The sequence below is a fragment of the Thermobia domestica genome, chromosome 2 (genome assembly GCF_964235325.1).
Source record: "Thermobia domestica chromosome 2, izTheDome1.hap1.1, whole genome shotgun sequence".
Lineage (NCBI taxonomy): Eukaryota > Metazoa > Arthropoda > Insecta > Zygentoma > Lepismatidae > Thermobia > Thermobia domestica.
In genome coordinates, this window is record NC_137455.1 from 330,533,824 (window position 1) to 330,559,105 (window position 25,282).

Consider the following 25,282-nt stretch of genomic DNA (forward strand, 5'->3'; position numbering starts at 1 on the left):
ATTCTTCTTATCTGGAACAAGGAGAAATTGCTACAGGAGTGGAAAGAATCAATCATAGTTCCAATTCACAAGAAAGGCAACAAAATTGATTGTAATAATTCTCGAGGCATCACTCTTCTGTCAACATTCTATAAAATCCTCTCAAACATTCTATTAGCAAGATTGACCCCGTACACAGATGAAATTATTGGGAGATTATCAGTGCAGATTTAGGCGAAATCGATCAACTATCGACCAGGTATTTATCATTCAACAAATACTCGAAAAGAAATGGAAATACAATACCCCAGTACGTCAATTATTTATTGATTTTAGAAAGGCGTACGACTTGGTTAGGAAGGAAACATTGTACGAAATTCTTACATAATTTGGAATACCGAAAAAGCTAGTTAGACTAATTTTATTATTTGTAGTGTCACTTGCGTAGAGTAAAAACTTTTTCTCTGGATTCCGTCTATTAAAGACTTTCGACACAATACAGGAACAATGTCTTGCCGCAACAGAGTGTCTACAAATGGATTGAAACATTCAAAAGTGGTTGCACAAGTGTTACGCACGAGGGAGGAGTCGGACGACCGGTGAACCGTTTTTGAATTTCTCAATCCATTCGTTGCGGCAAGACGCTGTTTCCGTATTGTGCCGAGTGTTTGATGGATTGCGGTCCCTGATACACCTTCCAACCACAAAAACTGGATCACTGCTCATTTTTCCTCTGGTGCGAACTTCTAATGGAGCGGTCATGATCTATCTGCAACGAAAGGAAGACAAATGGAGGGATTAGGATCAAACTTTTATAGCATGGCCACAACAGCATAGCAATAAAATACACGAGGACAGAGGTCAATATAAACAATACAAGAAGTGTTATGTCAAAATTGCGGATAATTTTTGACTTACCTTCGTATATTCTTAAATTCACCTCCCTTAGAGCCTTCTACAGTATTGAAACTATAACTGCTTTTTCGTTCACGTCAACAATCACTAATACTTGTGCAGCACTCAAATTCACCACTTACCATTTAGTTCCCCTAGAATAAGCCCATCACAATAGTACATTTGACGAGACTATATGTTTCGTGTAACTATCCTTTAAATTCTTTCCCCTGGACTCTTCCATATCCCTCAGAAAACATGGGGAGACATCTAAACATTGTATGAACTATTGTTGCCTATTGATCATATGAGGTGGTTTGCCAATCGTATGTTGAAGATCTTGACTATAAAAGATCAAGGTACTATGCGAAAAGATTTTTTAATGTTCTGTATATATCAGTGTAAGTTAGGTTTCTGGACTATTTAGGAGTTTCTGAGCCTTATAAACTCATATGATAAGTATAACTCAACTGCAGTCAAAGTATACAAACGTGTGCTTGCTCTTTAATAGCTCCTGCATTAAATTCTCTTTGTCTCCTATTCAGTTGCGTTTTTCCTGATATTATTGTTCTTACACTAAGAGAATGCAGTGATGAAATCTTAAAATGACGTGCTCATCATTTATTTTCTATAGTCTTGACGGGGTTCACTATCAGGAAGAAGATAGGTTTAAATAAAAATTTTAATTAAAGCTTTTTGAAAGATTTGTACTCACATTGAAAATTATTTTCTAAGAAAAGAAAAAAAAATTGTAAGAAAAGAAAAAAATGAATTTCCCGTTGTGAGTAACTTGAGACATTTAAGAAAATAGACCGTTTGCAAACATTGCCATTGATCAATATTAAGGTAAAGTGGCATGTTCTAATCATAACTTACTTATATTACGTACCACATTATATATATATATACTAAATAATTTATCATTTATTTTTCCAGGATGGTATTGGAGAATTCTATGATGCTAAAGGAAATAAAAGATACTGGGTATCATTTTTAGATGGTATGCAACGAGTACTTCTGTTTACAGAGGATCCCGCAGTGGCTCGAGATGCAGAAGCTGCAGCTGACTTTGAAACAATTAAACAGGAGATAACTGTTTCTTTGCATGGTATAGGACTGTCCTTGGTGAACAATACAAGCCGCGTTGAAATACTTTATCTAGGAATAGCTAGGTAAGTGAAAGCAGTCACTAATATAAAGTTTATAACTAATCGAGGTCGTGGCTTAACTGTCCACAATGGTTATGGGCGGCCAGAGGACTTGTAGGATGATGAGGTTTGTATAGTGGTTTCTATTATCGTGATTTTCATTGTCTGGCAGTGAAATATTCCTTTTGCAGAGTTGATTACACACATGCCACTAGAGAAAACAAGTTATAAGACTTTCATGTGTTTGTCTTTACTGCATGGAATATTCTAGATGTTTACTACCTCCTGGGACTGCTATGATGGGACGCATCAGCCACTGTTCGTGGTTGATTCTCGACAATTCAGTGTAGCAGTATTCTAGTGGTTGTATGACGAGGTGACAAACTGCGTGATATATTTTGGAGGTGGAACAGCATACAAACAGTAAATTTTGTTAAATACTGGAATATTCCACAAGAAAATCTCTACAGTACTAGGTGGTCCATCAAATGTATGGAGATCAAGCTGAGAATCGTGCTACAGTTTCAGGTAGTACCAGTTGTTCGTTATGTGCAGAAAATCACTAAAGGTGGCACGCGTGCACAACTTTAGGTGTCTTATCAGAAATAGGAAAAAAATCTTGGAAGTGGGACAGATTGTTCGTAAAAATCGTTCCTATATAATAGATGACATTGCAAAAGCAGCAAGAATCAACCATGGCAGCCGTCATGCTATACCTACATTTCTGATACAGAACCTGTACACGAGATGTGCCGCTGAAAAAATTATGACCTCTTCCCAGCCATCAGTGTTCCTTCTTCAGGTGTCCATCGCACTTTGACATACTCTGTGTTGATTCTCCTGTCAGCCCATTCCGTTTTTTTAATAAGCTCCTCCTTCCCTTGTAATTGCGTTTTATAGTCCTGCCGGATATGAACTACGCAATAGCACACACCTAGAACTGCTCGTGCATCCTGTGACAATAGCTGGCGAACGAATCTTTGAATCGACTGGCAAACTTAAAGAAAGGTGTACTAATTCTTTTTCCTTAGCCCTTGAGTGTTTGTTTTCCCACTTCACTGGTGAGCCACCCATCACCAGGAAAAAAACTACACAAATCTTGTAACAGGAATATGTAATGCGCTATTAAAACTATAATGTATCGCCATGTATATACCCAGTACAGGCAAAAAGATCGGGGAATGAAGGTGGAATCAGTGTGGATCATATGGACTACTACAAGTATGGCCGTCGCAAGCGAGACAATTTGTCAAATTCCAGCGAGGCATTCCAGATTTGTAGCTCCTTAACATGGGTAGTCCAACTATGCAGTTGTCCGAAGAGGTCAAAGATACATAAAAATAGCTATCGACGGTAGAAGTGGCGCAAGGTGGACCTAGCTCAAACCGATCCCCTGACTGCTGCTATTAACACCATTAGCAACAGAGCGGCGGCCAGACGAACGCCGGAGGTCACTCATGCTGATATAAAACATTGTAATAAGAATCAGTGGCGTATTTACGATTTTGTTTTGGGGGGGGGGGGGCTTTGCTAACTTTAGTCCTGGAAATGTAAAAATTATGCAAAATATTTCATTTACTTTATTATAGTAAATACAATTTTGGGGTGAGGGTGGGGAATTAAGCCCGGAAGCCCCCCTTAAATACGCTATTGATTAGAATATACAAGAACATAGCAAACAGGTTTTCAAAGATATAGAATACGAATCCACAACAGTTTAAACATAACATTGTATGAATAGAAAGTTACATCACTATACAACGTTACAGTTTTTTTTTTTTTTCTCGCTACGTTCCAAAGATGAATAAAAAATCACATGATTTTCTTGTATGTGTTGAGAGTTTGTATCGAAAATGACCACTTTCTGTTTCAAATATTCGACTCCTGGTGGGTTTTAGAAGTTAAAAATCCCACCGTTAAATTTGACTCATACGACTCGATATGTAAAATTTTTCATGGCCCGATGTGCAATACGGTTCGATTTAAAGGCGTGGTACAAATTAACGGCTTCGTCATACATATGAATTCACGGATCTGGCCTATAATAGGCACATAAGTACAATCATACACATGGGGTATATGGGACATGCCATGCAGGGTATTTAAAAACATGCGCAGTCACGTTAATAGCACGTGCAATCATCCCTAGCAACCACACAAGCATGTAGATACCTCTATGAGATATTGTATTTCACGCTAGTTACAGATTTTGGGGTAGCGGGAAGGTGGTCGTTATTGTATCTCGGCTAGCGATTAGACCAGGTACCATAACCTATTGTGCCTCACATTTGCTTGATAGGGCTTAGGTCTGCAGGGCAGAGAGAAGGCGTACGCCGAATAGAGCACGCTGGAATGTCCTGTGGTTTTAAAACGGGCGTTATGCTGGAAAACGGGAATCTCGTAGTATTCAGCAAGGTCGACGGCCAGAGTTGACAGCGTCAAGAATGCACGACGTACTAATCACAATCTCCTGAATAAAGACCATAGGCGTTGAAAAAAACGAGCAGGATTTATAACTTGTTGTCCCAATACCAAAATACCAGATGTGGATCCTGTACAGCAAGTGCGAACACACGCTGGGCTTTGCCACTAATCTGCAAGTGTATTGACTCGCATATGTTAAGGATAATCGCGCGAGAATAACGCGGAAATGTGCATTTGCCTCGAACAATCGATTATTTACTGTTTGTGCTCTCAAATTGGAGGCTGTAGTGTTTCTGATTGCACTGACAGTTGCAGTCTTGTCAGTTAGGACATTCGATGACTCTTTTTGCGAAAGCGCTACCCGGTACATGAGAATCTTGTGCCTTCCATCGTGTACAGCAGCGATGAACCTCTTACATAGCACGATTCACACGAGCAGCAATTCCGCGAAATAACCATCCGGCATTTTGCAATCTACTTACTTGCACAATAGACATTCGTTTACTAACGTCATTCTGGTGCTGTGGGCACAGAATATTATCCACAAACAACTATATTCGTCATTTCTTCGACAACTTCAAGCTACTAGCAACATACCCTTTACAGAAACACATACCATGCTACGAATTTTGTTCAAATCGGACGATGAAAACGGAGAGTGTTGTTCTACTGTTAGTGAACGTCTTGTATCAAATAGTGACAAGATTCATGTTTAATTTGTACCTCGGTACTTTCAGAAAATTTCCTTTCTTTACACATGGGGCAGTTTATTTCGAGTTATTCATCAGATTCGAGACTGTTTAGTTCAGTTACGCCCATTGGTTTACTGTTGTCTTACATTTTAAATTAAGTTTCGGATGTCCGTAAAGGTAACGGCAAATCGCTTTTGAATGGTTTCCCTTTTCTCAGATCTCGTCTTTGAACACTTAACTAAATAATAATAATAATAATAATAATAATAATAATAATAATAATAATAATATATTATTATTATTATTATTATTATTATTATTATTATTATTATTATTATTATTATTATTATTATTATTATTGTTGTTGTTGTTGTTGTTGTTATTATTATTATTATTATTATTATTATTATTATTATCGCATCCTTTAACTAACGCATCTATAGTGTCGGAAAGACACGATGAGTATGGTGGCTCCTGATGTGCACCATTATTCAATTGTAACTAAAGTATTTTTATCTAGTGTTTGTAAAGTATATGAGTCCACTGAAAGATTTTATATGCTAAAGGTGACTATTTATCCTTGTACAGGGTGTCTATCGGTCACGAAAGTCATGAAAAAGTCACGAAATCAGAAAACGGTCATGAAAGTCAAGAAATTTAGACTTTTGGTCACGAATTTTCTTATCTGTACAAATATAACCACAGACTGGAAAATTTTGTTCTATAAAATGTCAAAATTCACCACCAAAAATGTTTTTATGATGGGCTTTAGACGGTACTGAATCACAAGCAAAGTATTCTATCGCATGCATGAAAATTCGGCCTAATTTGCACCCGAATTCGCTCTTGAGAATGTTAGGAAATTTTGTGGTTTGGTAAAGAAAAGGTCACGAAAAAGTCACGAAATTTCATTTTGGAATTTTAGTAGACACCCTGTTGTATCTTCAAATTGGTAATGCTGATTGGTGTAATATATTGTTAAGTAATGATCTTAATTTAGCAGCTTGCAAACTAGAGGAAGTTATTAAATCTGCGATGGAGTGTAATATTCCTAAATGTAGGCCTAAAGAATCTAAATTTCCCTTATGGTATTCAAAAAATTGATTTCTTTATGGAAAGTAAAAAACCAGGCTCACAAAAATTACAAAACTTCTCAATGTGAAAATGATTATGTAGTCTTTTCTAATTGGAGAAGAGCTTTCAAAACTCAATTAAATGTGGACAGGCAAATTCATTTTAGTAAAATTGAAAATGATCTTACAATTGCCCCTGAAAAATTTGTGGAAATATGTAAATGTTTCAAAAGATAAGATAATATCTGGTATTATTTATAATGACGTTTTGTTTACTGATGATAGTATGTTGGCTGAAAAGTTTGCCAACTACTTTTCATCAGTCCTTCAAACTTTCTCAGTTAGTGTTACTAAAAATCAATGTTCATTTGAAGAATTTGGTCAAGTTAAACCCCAGAAATTACTACTCAACATGTATTGGAAGCTATCAGAACTTGAAAGATTAAATCGTCAAGTAGAATAGACGGAATTCCAGCTTTCATTGTTAAAGAAATAGGTGAAACAATCGCACTAATATTGTCTTCTTTGTTTAACTGGAATTTATCCACTTGTAATTATCCTGATGTATGGAAATTGGTTTCTATAACACCCATACCTAAAACTAATGGAAAGTCTATTAATGATTTTCGACCAATCTCTGTAATAAAGGTAATTCCGAAAATCTCCGAGAAAATAATCTATAAATATGTTTATAGTAGAGTAAAGAATGAGATTAACATAAACCAACATGGATTTATGGCTGGTAAATCTGCAATAACTAATTTAGCAAGTCTTATGCATTATACGCTTCCAGTAATTTGGGCTGGTAGTCAAGTTGACGCTATTTACTTGGACTTTGCAAAGGCATTTGATAAATTGCCACATCACTTATTGATTAACAAATTGAAAAGATATAACTTGCCTAACTGTGTTATTGATTGGTTGACTTAAGTGGAAGGACATTTGTGGTAAAATATAAAGGGAAACTGTCTGCTATTCATAGTAATACCTCCGGGGTACCCCAGGGTTCTAATCTTGGTCCTCTATTGTTTTTGCTGTATATTAATGACATTTATGTTGATTTAACTTGTAAATATCTGTTATATGCTGATGATATTAAAATTTTCAGTCAAATTAAGTCCAAACAAAATCAAGATATTTTGCAAAAAAAAAAAAAAATATATATATATATATAGATTTCATAGTTAATTGGTCCGAAGAGAATTGCCTACCCCTGAACTTTAACAAAACGCAAGGAATAACATTTTCGAGGAAAGTTAACCCTTCCATCTACAAATACAGGATATGAAATCAACATATCCAATTCGTTAAGCATGTTAGAGATTTAGGAGTAATATTAGATGAAAAATTGCTTTTTCAAAAGAATCTTCAGGTTGTTATGTCCAAAGCTAGAAGGAATTTAACAATGATCAAATGGTTGTTGAAATTTTACTAATATTAACACCTGTAAAATTCTCTATATGTGCAATGTTAGGTCTCATCTTGAATATTGTACAGTAATTTGGAATAGTGAAGCAAAATATTTTAGTTCGTCGATTGAATCAGTTCAAAATCCATTCCTAGCCTGGTTAAAGTGGAAGTTTAAAGAAATAGGAGAGGCGAGCTTGTCAGATATAAGGATGAATCTTAATCTTACCCTTCTGTCTGACAGGGTCGGCTCTTTGACTTGAAGTTTTTTTTTATGTAGTTCTGCATGGAAATTTTGTTCTGGAGAAGTTTTTCTCTTTAAAAATTCCTCACAGAAACATTAGGAAATTTGCTCCGTTTATCAGTAAATATCTAATTATCTCTTCTATATATAAAAGTATAGAAACACCTAATAATTTTAACCGGTTCTTGATTTGTTTCATAAGAATTTTAAGAAGGTGCGTGAATTATTTTGTCATTTTTTAAATAAACTATGAAATGTCTTAGTATTTTTAGGCTTGCAACTGATTCTCTTAATTTTGTTTTCTATTTTTCTAAATACTGTATGGATTTGTTTTATGTATATATTGTATTTTTTAAAAATCAAATTGAAGAACCTTTTTAATTCTGAACAGATACACATGTTTGTTTGTTATTTTTATTATATTTCTGGAGGTCATTTTGTAAAGTTTGTAAGGTGCCATTTGATAGATCCTTTTATGCTTTGTTAGTTTTTTTTTAAATATTATTATTATTCTCCCGTCTTTTATTTTCCTATCATCTTTTCTTTTCTTCTATTCTTAATTCCTTCTTTACTATGTATACTGCACTTTTTTTTTAACTTGGTCATGAATTTTTTTATTTGTGTCATGAATTTTTATTTATGCTTATTTTATTTTCGTCATTATTACTAGCCTTATGAATCATTGTACTTTACCGGAAGTGTTTAACTTAGAAATATTATTTATTTTCATATTGTATTAGCAGCTACATAGTGTCTTTTTTGAACTTTTTTCTCTTTTAATAATTTGTAAACTGTTACAATTACGTGGTTAATAATAATCTATTTTTGAATTTTACATGGTATACTTATCCTATATGGTATACCTTTTCTATATGCATGTTAATTATGCTTTTTTTTACTATTGTTATTTTTGTATTTTCTAGTTTGTAACATACTGCATGTTTTTATTATTTTTCTGAACTAATATTTTATCCATTTCATCTATTTTTGTATAATCACTTGTACGCTGTTAATCAGCGGCGGCCCGTGGGGGAAGGCTGCAGGACTGCAGCCCCCCCAACGTAATTCCATATTTCCAATTCGAGACTTAATTATCAATCTTTATATTTATGCCTTTTTTACGCGCGTTTTGTTCTTCAATTTTTCACCTCCTTGAAGCAAATTTGTTGTTCCACTTCACCCTCTGGGACTGTCAGTACAATCTCGCCTGGCCGTTCTTACGATGCTATGATCCCACTTCCTCCTCTTTTTAGTATGTCTTTACTGGTAACATGTGGACTGCTTTACATGCAGTCCTTTCGGATGCTTGATAGTTTGCGCAAGCGCACTCTTCTCATTTTGTGTTCGTCTGCTCTGATCAGCGATGAGTACGTATATTCAGGCTTGGCAACTCCAGGGAAATATCCCCTGGCCAATCCTATACAAAACTTTAGTTTCTGATTTTAGCTTCGAGAGGCATAATACCCTTTCTTTGATTAGCAACACTGAGTATACTTATGTTGTTTGGGGTTTGTTTGTTTGCCTGCTTGGGGAATGTTTCTAGTAGGCAACTGATTTATTCTGTGCAATATTCGATTATGTTTAATTTTTTCAAAATGCGATTATATTTAATTTTTTAAAAATTCTGTCAGTATTAGCGTGATGTCGTGCAAGTGATCTGCTGTTACTTGTGTTTTTTATCTTCTGTACTCGTATCAGTGTTTCCAAAGACAAGGGGAAAAATCTATGAAATATGAAACTATACAATTAGTTTTTTTTTTTTCAGTTCTTTCAGAGTGGTCTGTTTCTTTCTTATGCGTGGCCTTCTTATTGGCCAAAGCTATGATGGCGCACCTGTGGTGAGTGGGGCTATAAATAGAGTCGAGGTCAAAGTGAGATAGATATATCCTAGTGCTTATTTTGTGCGCTGTTTTGCTCATCAATTAAATTTTGTAATGGAAAAAGCCACCAGACAAAACATTAAAGCCAGAATATTATTTTCTAATCTTTCTGCTATCCCGGTCCGGTTTTTTCTCGCTCTCATAACAGAACAGCAGTTTGATTCCTGTTTTGCAAAGTGGATACCCAGTGGTGGACCAACTAGATGAAATTTTAAATCTAAGACTTAATGCGGTGTGTGGAAAGCAGGAAGAAATAAAAGAATGCTTCCAAATGTTGTCAGAATCCGAGATCTCAAGCACTACAACAATGAATGAAGCGTCTGCCTTGTAGTGAGAGAGATACACCCTAATGCTTATTGAATGAAGAATTTTGTTTCTGGCTATTTTTATCACTTAGTTACGCCACATCTAAATATTCTATTTAACCAACTTACATATTCATTATATAAATGCAGCAAAAGTTCAGTCATATTTATCTGCTTTCACCACTGAAATTAATAAAATCAGGGAGTCAATAAAACTAGTTGATACCGAAACTTAAAATCGAACCCAAAAGAGAGTTGTTTCAAATACAGTCAAGAACATACGCAGCCAAAGAAGTGTAATGTTATTTTAAACCAAGTAATCCTGCACTTCCATTTTACAGACCTCATATCTATATCTTTACTTCTGCAGAACTCTAATTTTGATCAATTTAGTGCTTCCTTTCTCGAATAAATCTTCAGTAAATGTACAGAGCTCTCCTGTTTTTGATAAAGATGAACTTCACACTGAATTTAGTGTAGTTTGTGCAAGAGAAGAGATCAGGAAACTTGGTGCTGCTGTGAAATTCCTCCAGAATGTTATAAGCAATAGTCTTGCTTCCACTTTTCTGAAGTGCTAAAATTTTCGAAAATATTCATAACACTGACCTTAACTACAAGTGAACCTGAATGATGCTCTTCTACCCTTAAAAGAGTGAAAACTTTTCTAAGAAATACAATGGGAGAAGAATGGTTAACGATACTTGCCATGTTATCAATAGAAAAGGAAATGGTTAATAAGATCCCTAACTTCAATGATAGAGTTATCGAAAAATTTACTACAAGGAAGAACCATCGTATGGAATTAATCTCTAAATAAGGTGTTTTATTTTATGCAGCCCTCCTAAGTATAAGTAGCACGAGCCGCCACTGCTGTTAATTCTATTTGCATGCGCCCTATGCTTGTAAAAACATTTTTTTTCTTTCTTAGGGGGACCTGTGGCTGTAATGCTGTTTGCTTCCAATAAACATATTTCAATAATAATAATAATAATAATAATAATAATAATAATAATAATAACTATTATTATTATTATTATTATTATTATTATTATTATTATTATTATTATTATTATTATTATTATTATTATTATTATTATTATTATTATTATTATTATTATTATTATTATTAATTAGCGTAATCCATTTCGGGTATTTTCGTACTGTACAGTAACAATTTATTTACCTAATAATTGTAGATAAACGTAGAACGTCAGTTCCTTACAACAACAAAAAGTTATTTTGTATGATTATGTGTCACTTTTTTGTATGTATGTATGTAAAAAATGATGATTTAAGATTTATTTCGTATTCTTTTATATATGTGCTAATTATACTTGTAGCTCTGGAATTTTATGGGAAGTGAGGAAGGCCAACGCAAGGAGATTCAAACCAGTGAGCTTGAAACAGAACGCTCTGATAGAGGAAGCCTATCAGAGGTATTTGGCGCAGATTAAGGTTGGAGAGAGACCTCGGCCTCGAATAATAATTGATACCAAACTGGAAGTGAGTAATTCGTTATGTTTGCAAAAGGACACATTTTACTATACTAGAAATACTTTTTCAAATGTCTTTTGAGGTTTGGTCTCAGCAAATTGTTGCTAAGTCAACCATTGCCTAAAAACCAGCTTTACACTAGGAAAAGGGGATGGGGAAAAGCTTACGCAAAAGTTAGGTTATAAAAGTGGTAGGAAACTTGTAAATTCAATCTATTTATTGAATAAGGAATAAAACCAGTCTTGTTTCCCGTTGTCTGTGATATTTTAACTATTGTGCAGTTTGGGTTAATGTTGCCAAGTTATACTATAGTAGCTGTATAGGGGAAATAGACAACATTAAAATTGATAGTGAAAATATCATGGAGAGCGGAAAATAAAATATTTAAATGAAAATTTCAGTTGACAACATTGCCAAACACACACACAGAAAGAAAGTTCTGTGCAGCGGATCCCAGAGTATGGATTCAATGTATTTTGTTACTTAAAATCCCAATTTCGAAACCTTTGGACGATTGGCGTCCATTTTGTTGTATGGCCGAGAAACATGTATCCTCCCTATCCAAAATCGACCATAAAAAACTGACACGGTCAATCGTCCTGGGGTTTCGAAAGTTCAATTCTGTGTAACAAAATACATCGAATCCATACACTGAGGTACGCTGCACAAGTGTCTCAGGGTCCTCCACAAAGTCCCAGACGAGGTCCAACTCAAAATTTTTTTAAATGCATATCGTATGAAAGTTGGTGTTAAATGAAATAAGATAAGTCAAGTCTCGACTCTCTACGATAACCCTGTGCAAAATAGCGGTAGATCAAAACATCAACACAATCTTCATTGCAAAGTCTATTACCACCCGTACGAATCTGAAACGGTGGGATAGATGTAAAAACAAAAACACGGATATACCATTATTTCAAAAGAATAATGATTTAAAGTGAAAAAAAAAATGTTTCAGGGTCCCACCAGGGGCGGATCCAGGACCGACTTCTAGGGAGGGGGGCGGTGGGTTGTAATAATGCAACTTTTAAGGGCTCCAAACTCTGGGATAGATTTTATTTATATATATAAAGTAAGAAAGTTTCCTCTTCTGGGGGGGCGGCGATCGCCCCCCCTGGATCCGCCCCTGGGTCCCACACAGGGTCCAACTAAAAGTGTTGAAATGAGAAAGGAATTCAGTATTGAGTATTTTTTCTAGAAAGTCGGTCACAGCGACCTCAACAGGTACCGTATTAGTTGCGACAGGAAATGGAACTTCTCATATTCAGCAAGGAAAAGTCTGCGCGATTTCTTCCCAATTTCTCAGGCATTTCCAATTAGCTCAGTCACGACTTTTTTTATTAAGTTCTGTCTTTCCAATTTTTACATAAACAACATCCATCCAGAGCCTTTTTCTCCTTCATAATCCAAGCCTTGTCGTAGCGAGAGGACGTAAATCTTTCTGGGGGTTACTAATCAGTATATGTTCATGCAATGACAATATGGTTGACATGTTAACAAATTAACTATTTAAGTTCGGTCCCTTGGCATTTGAAACTTTTGAGTTGGATCCCATCTGGAGTCCTTCGGGGGACCCTGGGACATTTCTGTTTTACTTTGATACTTTTTTTTTTTTTTTAACACCTGTCTCAACTTTTCAGATTAATAGGAGTGGCCATAGAATTTTCAATGATGTTTGTGTTGACATTTTGATCCACCGCCATTTTGCACAGACTTATCATCAAGAATGGAGACTTGTTTCATCTTCTTTCACTTAACATCAGCTTTCATACGATACTCAATTTGAACCCCTTTCCCATTTCAACATTTTGAGTTGGACCCCGTCTGGGACCCTGCGAGGAACCCTTGAAAACTTTTCAACTTTGAATCATTATACTTTTGAAATAATGGCATAGCTGTGTTTTTGTTTTTACACCTATCCCACCGTTTCAGATTCATACGGGTGGTCATAGACTTTGCAATGAAGGTTGTGTTGATATTTTGACCCACCGCTATTTTGCACAGGTTTATTGTAGAGAGTCGAGACATGACTTACCTTATTTCATTTAACACCAACTTTCATACGATATGCAAGTTGATCCCCCTTTCCATTTAAAATTTTTGAGTTGGACCCCAACTGGGACTCTGTGGGGGGCCCTGGGACAATTTATTTTACTTTAATATGTTGCACTTTTGAAATGATGAAAAACGTGTTTTTCTGTTTTCATATTTGTCTCACCGTTTCAGATATTTCGGGGTTGCAACGGACTTTATAGACACGCTTAAAGATTTTATTAAAAATTAATAATGTGCTGCCCCCAAGCGGAATGCATGAGACCTCCCCAATTGTGGTAACCGGATTTGATCTTACCTTGACCCAAGCTTTCAGGAAATATATACATCACCCCCAGTTTATGGGTTCAGGTTCAAGTACATCTCGGGTTAGAGTATATCACGAGATACTTCTCTACCTTTTCAATTGTCAGTTTGTGACGTTTGTAGCCAGGAAATGACCTATCAACAAATATTACCGGGCAACATTCATAAACAGAAGCAAGTTTAATATCTATATTTTCTTACAGATTGAAATATAACCCTTGAAGGTATTTTTCCATGGCTTCAAGTGTTTTCTTCCAAGAAAACATTCGTCAATTTCTTGTCCACAAAACACCCAAATTAACCAGGAACTGTCTAGAGTTCGTGTTTAGCTTTATCAACTAAAGCTAAGCATTTACTGAGCGGCATGTTTCTGAATTGTCTCTTGTTTCTTGTTTCTGAATTGATATCGATAAGATCTTCCTCTAGAAACTAGACATTCCTCCATTCTCCCATACAAAAGATTATTCTGTTGCAGACACATTAAAATGCATTAAGAACATAATTCAAAACTGGATTTATTGCATGCTATAAACATATATCTGAAATAAAAATAAACTTAAATCAGATTAAGAAGTTTGTAAACAAATGGATGTTATCTTCAGTCAGCAGACTTAACTTATCCTTACTTCTTACTTAACACTGGTCCTGACTTCAGACCGAAGAACGTTTCGATGGTCAATTCTTCCGATTTATAACTTCAACAGGTAATTTATATCTTAAATGTTATATGACGGTTCGGTATTAGTAGCCGTATTGTTTATAGTCATATATGACTTTCAACCTACAATATGTAATTTTTAAAATTTAGTTATGTAATTTTTTTTAAAAAGTCAATTATATTCGAAACTTTTTATTTTGATTATTAATTCTCGATTGGTGAAATTTAAGAAGACGATATATTTTAAAATGAAACCTGTAACATTCTGGAACGAATAATACGATAAAATAACGTCAGGTAACAAAGAATACAGTAGAACATCATGGAAGAAACTAAATGAGAAATATGGTAATAGTCCAGGAAATCTAGAGCAATTTTACCCTCAACCTGGGCAGAATTGCAACCTTTAGTTTTACACCTGTATTTTGTTTAGGTACCTCACCTGATGAAAATATCCAAAATCCGACAAAATCGGACCACGGGAACACCCCCAAAAACGGTTTCAAAATGGCCGACCATATTTTTTTGAAAAAATCGTAGACCTTTACGTTGGCGGCTCTAGTAGCCCTCTTAATTGACACAGAGACATGAATGATACCTCGTTGGAACGCTCATAGACCACAAATTCCAACGAAGTGACTTTTGTACTCATCATGCCCAACCCATAGAAAAAAAAGAAGAAGAAAGTTGATTTTTGTTTTTTAATTGATATTTCTTGCACCCTGGCAACACTGTACGTCCTCATACGCCGGCAGAAAAATTCCCACGCGTAGACCAGACATCGGTAACAATAATATAAAAAAATGAAGGACGTAGGTTCAACAGTAAGGGAGATAAAAATTCGGAACCGCGGACAAAGAAGGGTCACTGTGTATATTTTTTACTGTGGTCTAACTTCTGTTCCTTAGATCTAGCATCCTCCCTAATTGTCACAGAGACATGAAGCATACCGCGTTAGAAAGCTTATGGAACCCCCTTACCAGTGACGTATCATTTGTGCTCCCTGTGTCCAACCTGTAGAAAAAGAAGAAGAAGAAACCTTGAAAAAATTGGGAAAATCTACACTTTTACCTTTCTTGGGCTCTGACAACCCTGATAATCGTTGCGTATAGGTGGCACAAACGATACGTCGTTGGAAATGGGGTTCCATAAGCTTTTCTACATATCATAGTCTTGCATGAACCTAGGCACTGTAGAGCCATGGCTGATTCCCTTACACGTTTGTGTATCATCTGCAGAAGCCTAGATCCTGACGATAACCTCATCACACTTCAGGAAAAGGGAGCTGAAGGAGTGAACAATGCCAGTAAGGCTCGCGGTAGTAACATTCTCGCCGCTACAAGTATGGTGGTTCATGTCTCTTGTCGCAAACGTTACATTGATAAAAAAGATATTGCGATTGCCCTAAAAAGAAAAACGTCATCGCCGATACAAAAACGAGTTACTCGCTCGTCGGATGGGTCTTTCAACAGCAACAGTGACTGCCTGTTTTGCGGAACGCCTGTCTTATTTGATGACCGTCACGTGTTGAAATCAGAAAATGTGAGAGTGAAAACACAAGCATTGCCACACAACATTTTAAAGTGTTGCAATGAACGAAACGATACCGGGTCATAAACTGTCCGAGGTCGAATTGAGTACTTCTCATCTGATCTTCATGCTGGAGATTGTGTCTATCACAGATCATGTAGTATCAACTTTCGAACAGGTAAATCAATTCCTAAACAATACTGCACCGACAATCAGTCAGCATCAAAAAAATTCCGGGCTGGCCGACCTACAAATGATGAGAGAATCCGAGCATTTCAGCGCATTTGTAGTTATTTGGAAGAGCACGATGATGAGAAACTAACTGTGGGAGAACTTGTTACAGAAATGGGCACATTTCTTGTAGGGACTGATCACATTGCATATGACGGACGGCACATGAAGCGTCAACTAATGGAGTAATTCGGTGAAAAAAAATATAATTTCTATTGACAGTGGTAAAAACGACTTCATTACACTTCGAGAAACTTCCAATCACATTCTACGGGCATATCGTGATTTACCACGAGAGTATGATGAAGAAAAGGAAAAAATTAGAATAATAGAAAGCGTAGCTCGACTGATCAAAAGCGACATAAAATCCAAACTACATATCGTTCACCCAGCGACTTGAGCATTCAGGAATTTCTTCAGTACATTCCACCTAGCCTTAAACTATTCTATGCCATACTTTTTGCCGGAAAGGGCAATGAAACCAAAATAACATCGATTGGCCAGTGTTTGATGCAAGCAGCCAGACGAAGAGATATGTTAGCTCCTCTGCAGTTAGGTGTTGCTGTGCAGCTGCACCACCACTAACGATCGAAACACCTGATTGACAGGCTGCATCACCTGGGATTTTGCACTTCATATGCGGAAGTGCAGCGGTTTGAACGCTGTCTGCAAGTACATTTGGTAATCGTGTGATCGAAATGCCAGCGGACCAGACTCTCCTCTTTGCAGCGGATAATGTAGACCATAATCTCCAAACGCTGAGTGGTTTAGGCACATTCCATGGTATAGAAATGTTGGCGGCCATTACTCCATCCACTACTACCAGTCTAACCATTCTTCGGAAGCCCGTCTCTGATGCTGATGTGAAGTCCCTTGCCAGTGTTCCCATTCACGCATACACTGAAGCCAGGGCTATTCTTGAAAAGGTCAATTGTGAACTGGTAACAGCACCATCACCGAACGAAAGCTCCCTGGATATTTTGTGAAAACTTTCCTGGCACTTTCCGTCACGCACACCAAACTGGTCAGGAATGATGCAGGCCATTCACGCAGATCCATCTCTTCATCATCCAGGGAAATCCACTGTTCTCTGCTTACCGATTATTGACCTCCATCCATCTTATATGCCATGCATCTATTCCACTTTAGTGTACCTGAATAATCTTGCGAGAAAATATGAAGTCACACCAATCATCACCTTAGACCAACCACTGTTTAGGAAAGCTTCAAGTATCCTGCATGACAGAGCACATAACACCAGTATTAAGGACACGGTTGTCCTGTTGGGCTTATTTCATACTCTCATGAACCTTCTAGGAGCAATTGGTTCCCTGATAGATGGTTCAGGCTTACGTGAAGTCTTGCATGAGGTTTTATGGAGAAAATTCGGTTGTACATATGTTAAGTGGCAAGTCCGTAGCAAGAGCCTTCCGTGCGCACATGATGGTTGACCTCGCATTAAGTGCATTGCTTGTGGAGAATGTTTTTCTGGAGACCGATAACGGAACACACAGAACTATCAACGATGCTTACTCTCTCTATCAGAGTCTGATGTCGGGTGAGATTACTGTAACTGGAGCTAGTTCTTCACATCTTCTTCAAGAAGCCCGAGAAAAAATAGAAGCACGAAAGTCAGAACTTATTAACACATAAAAAAAAAGTCAGTTGTTTCTTGCATACCAGCGCACGTTGACTACAGCAAGGAAACTTGTGGCAGCAGACCTAATAGGAAGCTGGGATGATCACCTTGATGCTATAGCAGAGTGCATTCCCATTTTCGCTGCAGCAGGACACTTCAATTATTTGAAGTCGGCTTGCTTGTACCTGCAAACAATGTTAACGCTGCCGTCGGTTAATCCAACGTTCACGAAAGCTTTCAAAATGGGTTCGGAGTTATTAGAAGAAGCAACCGTTATTGGGCTGGGTTGTCCTCTGATCTAGTCAGAGAGCAGGTTCTGATGAGATCGCTAAAATCCACTGGAGGTCTATCTAACCCATGGGAGTGGAATGTCGGAGATGCAACGATCTTTGTGGGTGCTCTCAATGCCAGCATGCTCCGAGTACAATCTGGCGATGCAAACTTTTACTCACACAGCATATGTCACTACCGAACAACATAAAGGAGCCGAAACGTCAAGAATGTCACGTGATATCAGTGACACACGTCGCATGCTTGCACGACTGCAGCCCATTTCACCATTTGACGGAGACAAATCGTTGAGAAACATTGCCACTGGCGTCACACCGGATTCCTCGGTCAACGTTCATAATTTATTTTCAGTTGGGGCAGACCATGCGAAGAAACTATCTGGTAAAGACCTGTTCACTGTGAAGGGGAAACGTGCAGATAAAGTCAAAACTCGAGCATCCGCGAGTAGTGTTAAAATCAGCAGCGACATCTCCGTCGATTCGAATCTTTTGTTTCAAAGACTGTTAGTTATCGCTAATGCAGGCAGCACATCTTTAGAGGAGACCTTAGCGCATGAATTATGTGCCTACCCACCGGCTTTATTTGAGTCACCCAGCATGATGCGTAAGGCAGACAAAGCCCCACTGGCCTATGCGATACGAGAGTTCAGCAAGCAGCAGAGCGCACAGTTTGAGTGAACGGAGCCAGACAATATTCTGTATGTCTTAGACGGAGGACCTCTGTTACATAGACTACCATTGTGTAAAGGCAGTTCGTACGACAATATCGCTGCATCATTTGCTGAGTATACGGTTCGTAAATATCGCACATCAACCATCGTGTTTGATGGGTATGGAATTTGCTCACCATTGTTCATTGCAACTGTAATTCCGGGTGTGCAAGAACGTATTATACTTGCAGAAAGCATGCCCTTCCATGTACTATTGCTAGTGGTGTGTGCAAAGAAACTGAATGTTCTAACTCTTTAAATGAATATGGTGAGGACAGTGTTAGCGTAGGCGATGACGATGTAGATGTGTAATTTGCCTCCCAAAGTATTTCGTCTTCCCATTCTTTTGCCTTAGAATATTTTTGCTTTATATATAGGTGTTATGTTTCCATAAAACGAATTGTCTTGTACACTGTATTATGGTATGACCTTCTATTTGCTATTGCTTGTGGCGTATGCCAAGAAACTGAATGTCTTAACTGTTTAAATGAAAATGGTGAGGACAGTGTTAGCGTAGGCAATGACGATGTCGATGTGTAATTTGCCTCCTAAAGTCTTTCGTTATTCCCATTCTTTTGCTTAAGAATATTTTTGTTTTATGTATAGTACTTATATTAAAGCGACCTTTGATTTAAAGAAAGAAACAAGATTTTTTTCATGCGTAGAACGATTATCAGGGTTGCCAGAGCCCAAGAAAGGTAAAAGTGTAGATTTTCCCAATTTTTAAAGATTTCTTCTTCTTTTTCTACAGGTTGGGCACAGGGAGCACAAACGATACGTCACTGGTAAGGGGGTTCCATAAGCTTTCCAACGCGGTATGCTTCATGTCTCTGTGACAATTAGGGAGGATGCTAGATCTAAGGAACAGAAGTTAGACCACAGTAAAAAAATATACACAGAGACCCTTCTTTGTCCGCGGTTCCGAATTTTTATCTCCCTTACTGTTGAACCTACGTCCTTCATTTTTTTATATTATTGTTACCGATGTCTGGTCTACGCGTGGGAATTTTTCTGCCGGCGTATGACGACGTACAGTGTTGCCAGGGTCCAAAAAATATCAATTAATAAACAAAAATCAACTTTCTTCTTCTTTTTCTTCTACGGGTTGGGCATGATGAGTACAAAAGTCACTTCGTTGGAATTTGTGGTCTATGAGCGTTCCAACGAGGTATCATTCATGTCTCTGTGTCAATTAAGAGGGCTACTAGAGCCGCCAACGTAAAGGTCTACGATTTTTTCAAAAAAACATGGTCGGCCATTTTGAAACCGTTTTTGGGGGTGTTCCCGTGGTCCGATTTTGTCGGATTTTGGATATTTTCATCAGGTGAGGTACCTAAACAAAATACAGGTGTAAAACTAAAGGTTGCAATTTTGCCCAGGTCAAACCGCATTTTGACTCGACTATAACAAAATAACATAAAATTTAACTGGACTGCGGCAACGTGGAGCTACTGGCACAGTACATATTTACTACGTAGATTGTCATCATTCGTTGTAGAAATCAGTTTGTGTGTCTTTTGATAAACTATTGGGTTTCGAACCCCAAGCCTTCTCAGAACGGGTAGGGTGACCTCGAAAATCCGACAAAGTATGTGAAATATATACAAACAAATAAGAAAATTTCATAAATAATAGAAAGCACAGTACTTGCTTTTGTATTACGTTTAGCAAAATCACAAACTTTTTTCTTTAAGTTTCTCTTACGAAATGAATCGCACTTATCGATCATTTGTGTACAATGTTGTAGTCGAGTAATCCAATCGAAAAACGTCCATTAAGAAGAACTAGGCGCAGATGGGAGGATAATATTAAGATGAATCTCGCAGAAATAGAAGTACGAAATAGAAACTAGGTCCAGTTGGCTAAGGAGAGAAGTCAATGGAGAGTTTTTGTGAACGCGGCATTGAACTTCCGGCTTCCATAGGCTATAGAGAGTTCCAGTTAAGTTATATACACCTGCTGTTTGTATAATACTAGACGACGAGAAATAAGAACAAGTGTCTCTCAAAACCAGCTAACACCACGTACCACCAAGCTATGTTACTTAAACACCAGAACGTGTGCGTGGGTTTTCTCAGGGTTCTCCCGTTTTCTTCCACTTTCTGCGTTCCACTATTTCATTCATTTCTTATCATAACCGTCTCCTTTAGCCAAGCCGGTATAACCGTGGGGTGTAAAACTTAATGATTTTATTTTCATTTTTAAAAAGCAGAAACACAGTATGACCTGATCTTATTCTTTATATGTAACCTACTTATTCTCACCAGCCTCGTAATCTACTACAAGCAAAATTAAGCGAACTAACCTACTTGTTTATATAAGTTAAAAGACTCATGAAAATAGACAGCTATACATATGAATGAATTGGATACTTTCAAAGATCCTCGAGGCACCGTAGTAACTAAATAAATCTAGTGTTGAGCACTTACTTTTAATTTTAAAAAATACATTTTTCGCGGAAGTAATGCTTGTTTTAAAATTGTAGAAGTTTAAGAATCGCAGCTTTAAATTCTTATTAACAAAAAGTAACCAGAAATTTTAGAAACACGTACTTAGACATGTAGATAGTAAAAAAGTTGCAATGAAAAACTTCACTATTTTCCTCACTGATAAATATATATATTTAATATTAAAGTATTTCGGAAGTTTTTTCTTAGGGATATTAGTATAATCCTCGAACTTTAATTCAATAGCTGAAATTATATTAAATCCATATCTTAGTAGTAGAGTAAACATGTGCTCTAATGGACGCATGGATGCATGAAACCAAACCAAATGGCGAAGTGCAAAAGAATATATATATATATATATATATATATATATATATATATAAATAATGCTCAATTAAACATCCTTATAACAAGTTTTTAAATTTGATTAATTATAATTACCCACACACAACTACAAATGATTAAAAAAAATCACTATAGAAAAAAGAATACCATTCACTAGGCAATAAGATCAAGTGAAGCATGCGGAAAAATTACATGGTGGGCCTGCAGTGTTCCATTAGGGCTTAGTTGAACAAATGATAAATGTGAATAAAAGTAACTACAAAAGCAAACAAACATAACAAATAGTAGTAGTAATAATAAATTCTGAACATATCACAGTATAAAAGTAAACAGAGAAGATAATGAACAAATATATGTATTTTTTCTGTGATATGAAATTTTTATCGATGATCCCACAATACACCCATCGCACTAAAATTGTCACCTTTCTGTTTTAATCTTGTTCCTATCAGTATCTAATTTATTTTTGTATATATTTTAGGTAGACTTCGAATTAGAGGAGATGATTAGACCACAGAAAAGGAGACTGCGACGAACGTTCCAAACTGGTTTATGGATACACGTTAAAATGTCACCTCATCTGCTTCAGATTCATGCGAAAGTAAACCGGTTGCAAATTGACAATCAGGCGATAGGTCCCCAGTTCCCAATAGTGCTTGCACCAGTGGCACCTCCTAAAAGTGTTGCAGCTGATAACGGTAACTATTATTTTTATTGGCGTCCAAAGGAATATTAGTAGTAGATTTATAGAAAAGCCAATTCTCCTAAATTGCTTTAAGTTGGCATGTTATCACTTCTTATTTTGTAGACTGAAGTTGAGTGCTATTTCCTTCTTTACGTTGAATTTTAAATAAGTGTGCGTTCAGAATTTATCATTAATAATTTATTTATTTACTTTCTTTATTTAACTTTGAGATAAAATTTCTCAGTTTATATGTAATATGAGTTAATGGCACATCTGTAATTAAGTGTATACTTGCTTTATTGTGATTCATCCTGTACCACGTTATTATGTTTTCCCAAAATCAAATTTCCAAATTAATTATGACTAATTATAGTCGTAACGAACCATGGGATATAAAGAATGGTTTTCTCAAGGGGAAATAGTTTTGAATGGAATTTATATTTAAAAACCGAACCGACTGCGCTGAAGCGAGCATATTAATCTGCTTACTTGGGATTCTGTCCCATGTATTGGCCATCCTGAACTTTTTCTATCAACAGGTATTCGAGCAAAAACTGTAAGATATCGAGGAGCAATTTTTTTTTTTTTTTTTTTTTTTTTTTTTTTTTTTTTTTTTCAATGTATTCAGAGTGTCCCAATAATAGGTTCCAACTCCTCTGTTAACTCTCTTACAAACCAGAAGTGGTAGAAATAAACCATTCCGGTTTCAACGTGATCGCCGTAGAACAAAAACTGTAACAGGTTTGTTTGCAATCTATTGTGCATCCCAAATAAACATATAATAAACACTCGCAACACTACCTAAACCTGAAGTGGTTGAAACTTACTAGTACTTCCGGTTTCAATACTGATTTCCATAGACTAAAAACGGTAATAAATATCGAAAAACATTTTTTTTTCTTGCAATCGGGTCAGCGTCCCAAGAATAGGGTCTGTCTCTTCCGTTAACCTCTTATTTAAACCGGAAGTGGTAGAAATAAAGTTTCCGGTTTCAACGTTGATCGCAGTAGAACAAAACGGTAAAATATAGTGAAAAGCTTTCTATGAATTGATTCAACATCTAAAGAGAACATACCATCATCATCATCCGCAACACTAACAAAATCGAAAGTGGTTGAAATTGACTAGTATTTTCGGTTTCAGTACTTACGTCTATAGAACACAAACGGTAAGAGTTTTAAGACACGTTTAGCGTTTCAAGGATGAGTTTGTCTCGACTTTATATATTTGTTTAAACTGGAAGTGCAGGAAATTACAATTTACAGTTACAACACTGATCGCATAATGGGTAAAACTCAACTAGATAGCAACAGCTTTTTTTTTTTTTTTTAATATATGGATTTAGTACCGAAAGAATGTATGTTTCACTTTTGGTTTTATTTCTCAATTGCAACTTGAAGTGATAGACGTCAATTAGCACATCAGGTTTCAATATGAATTTCCATACAGAAAAAGAAGAAGAAGAAGAAGAAGAAGTGAATAGTGGCTTTTTGATATAGATTCAGCGTTTAAGGAATAGATTTTATTTTTGGTCTTATTCCTCTATTGCAGCCAGTAGTCATAGATGTACTGCTTCAAGTTTGAATATTGAATTCGCATAGTTTGGAAGTATACTGTGAAACGGAACTCACTTTGCTTAAAAAATAAAATAAATGGGTTAAGATCGTCCAGCCACGTTATCACATCCCACGCACGTTAATTTGGAAATCGAGTGAGTGAAGGAAATCTGATGTGTGACTTCCTAATGCTTATATTTAGAGATTTAAAAGGATTCATTTGTAATGTTTTATTATCTTTAAATAAGAATTTGTTTCACAAATGATGTGAAGTACGATCCGACGATGTCAAGCAGTGACTTGGAGTTTACGCATACAAAGAACAATTTCTTCTCGAATCATAATACTCTTATTTTCTTCCCTCTTTAAGCTCCAAAACCATTTGCTGAGTTGAGTATCGTTCAGCGGATAACAGAACATAGTCCAGTGACGCAGTACAAATATTTCAAGGTATTGATACAGGAATTTCACATAAAAGTGGAAATTGGATTTTTAAATGGATTGATAAAGATGTTTGCAGCTGAGGAAGAAAAAAAAATTGATGTTGTAAGTATAGGACGAGGAAATAGATCATACTTGTAATAGTGCATGTGGTACTTTTATGGATACCTTAACATTGTTTATTATGACGCGAAATATATGAACAAATTATTCATTTATTTATTGTTAAGAAATGGATACATTTAGAGAAAATAAAAATACAAAAAAAAAAAAAAAATGAAGTTCAAATAGGTACGACATAATGGATCAGTGGTAGAACGCTTGCCTCTGGTGAGAAGGGTCAAGTTCGTTGTGAGGGACCGCGGTGGCTCAATGGTAGAGCGTTCACCTCTAGTGCATGGGTTCTCTGGTTCGATCCCAGCTCGCACCAAGTGAACTTTGTTGTGGACAAATACCGTGTGCGTGAGTTTTCTCGGGTTCTCCTGTTTCCTCCCACTTTCTTCATTCCATCCTTGCATTCATTTCTCATCATAACCATCTCCTTTAGCCTAACCGGCATAACCGTGGGGCGTAAAACTCAAAGATTTCATTTGAAGTTCGTTGTGAAGTTCTGGTGAATGGTATTGTGTCCGTTTACGCTTCGAGGGTTCTTTCTACTATTTTTTTATTCTATCAAATACTTCATAACCATTCATTTGCATTTATTATTTGTTTCCTGAAATGGCATATGTGAGGAATGTTAATCTAAAGACAAAATAATAAAGTTTATCTTAACACCCATGGTCCTTTTCAGTTTAGTCTTTGTTAATATTTCGACTCACTCGGGAGTCGTGTTCGCAAACATTTGTT

The 25,282-nt window shown here is 36.4% G+C and overlaps 1 protein-coding gene across 2 annotated transcripts in view; it reads left to right on the plus strand.

Moving 5' to 3' along the window:
* Vps13 (vacuolar protein sorting 13C) overlaps positions 1–25,282 on the plus strand; it is a 426,449-nt gene that overhangs the window by 306,655 nt on the left and 94,512 nt on the right. For both annotated transcript variants that reach the window (XM_081749100.1, XM_081749101.1), the window contains 4 exons: positions 1,810–2,045; positions 11,387–11,549; positions 22,233–22,449; positions 24,363–24,538. In XM_081749100.1, the coding sequence (XP_081605226.1) occupies positions 1,810–2,045; positions 11,387–11,549; positions 22,233–22,449; positions 24,363–24,538 (792 nt within the window). The remainder of the gene's footprint in view (positions 1–1,809; positions 2,046–11,386; positions 11,550–22,232; positions 22,450–24,362; positions 24,539–25,282) is intronic.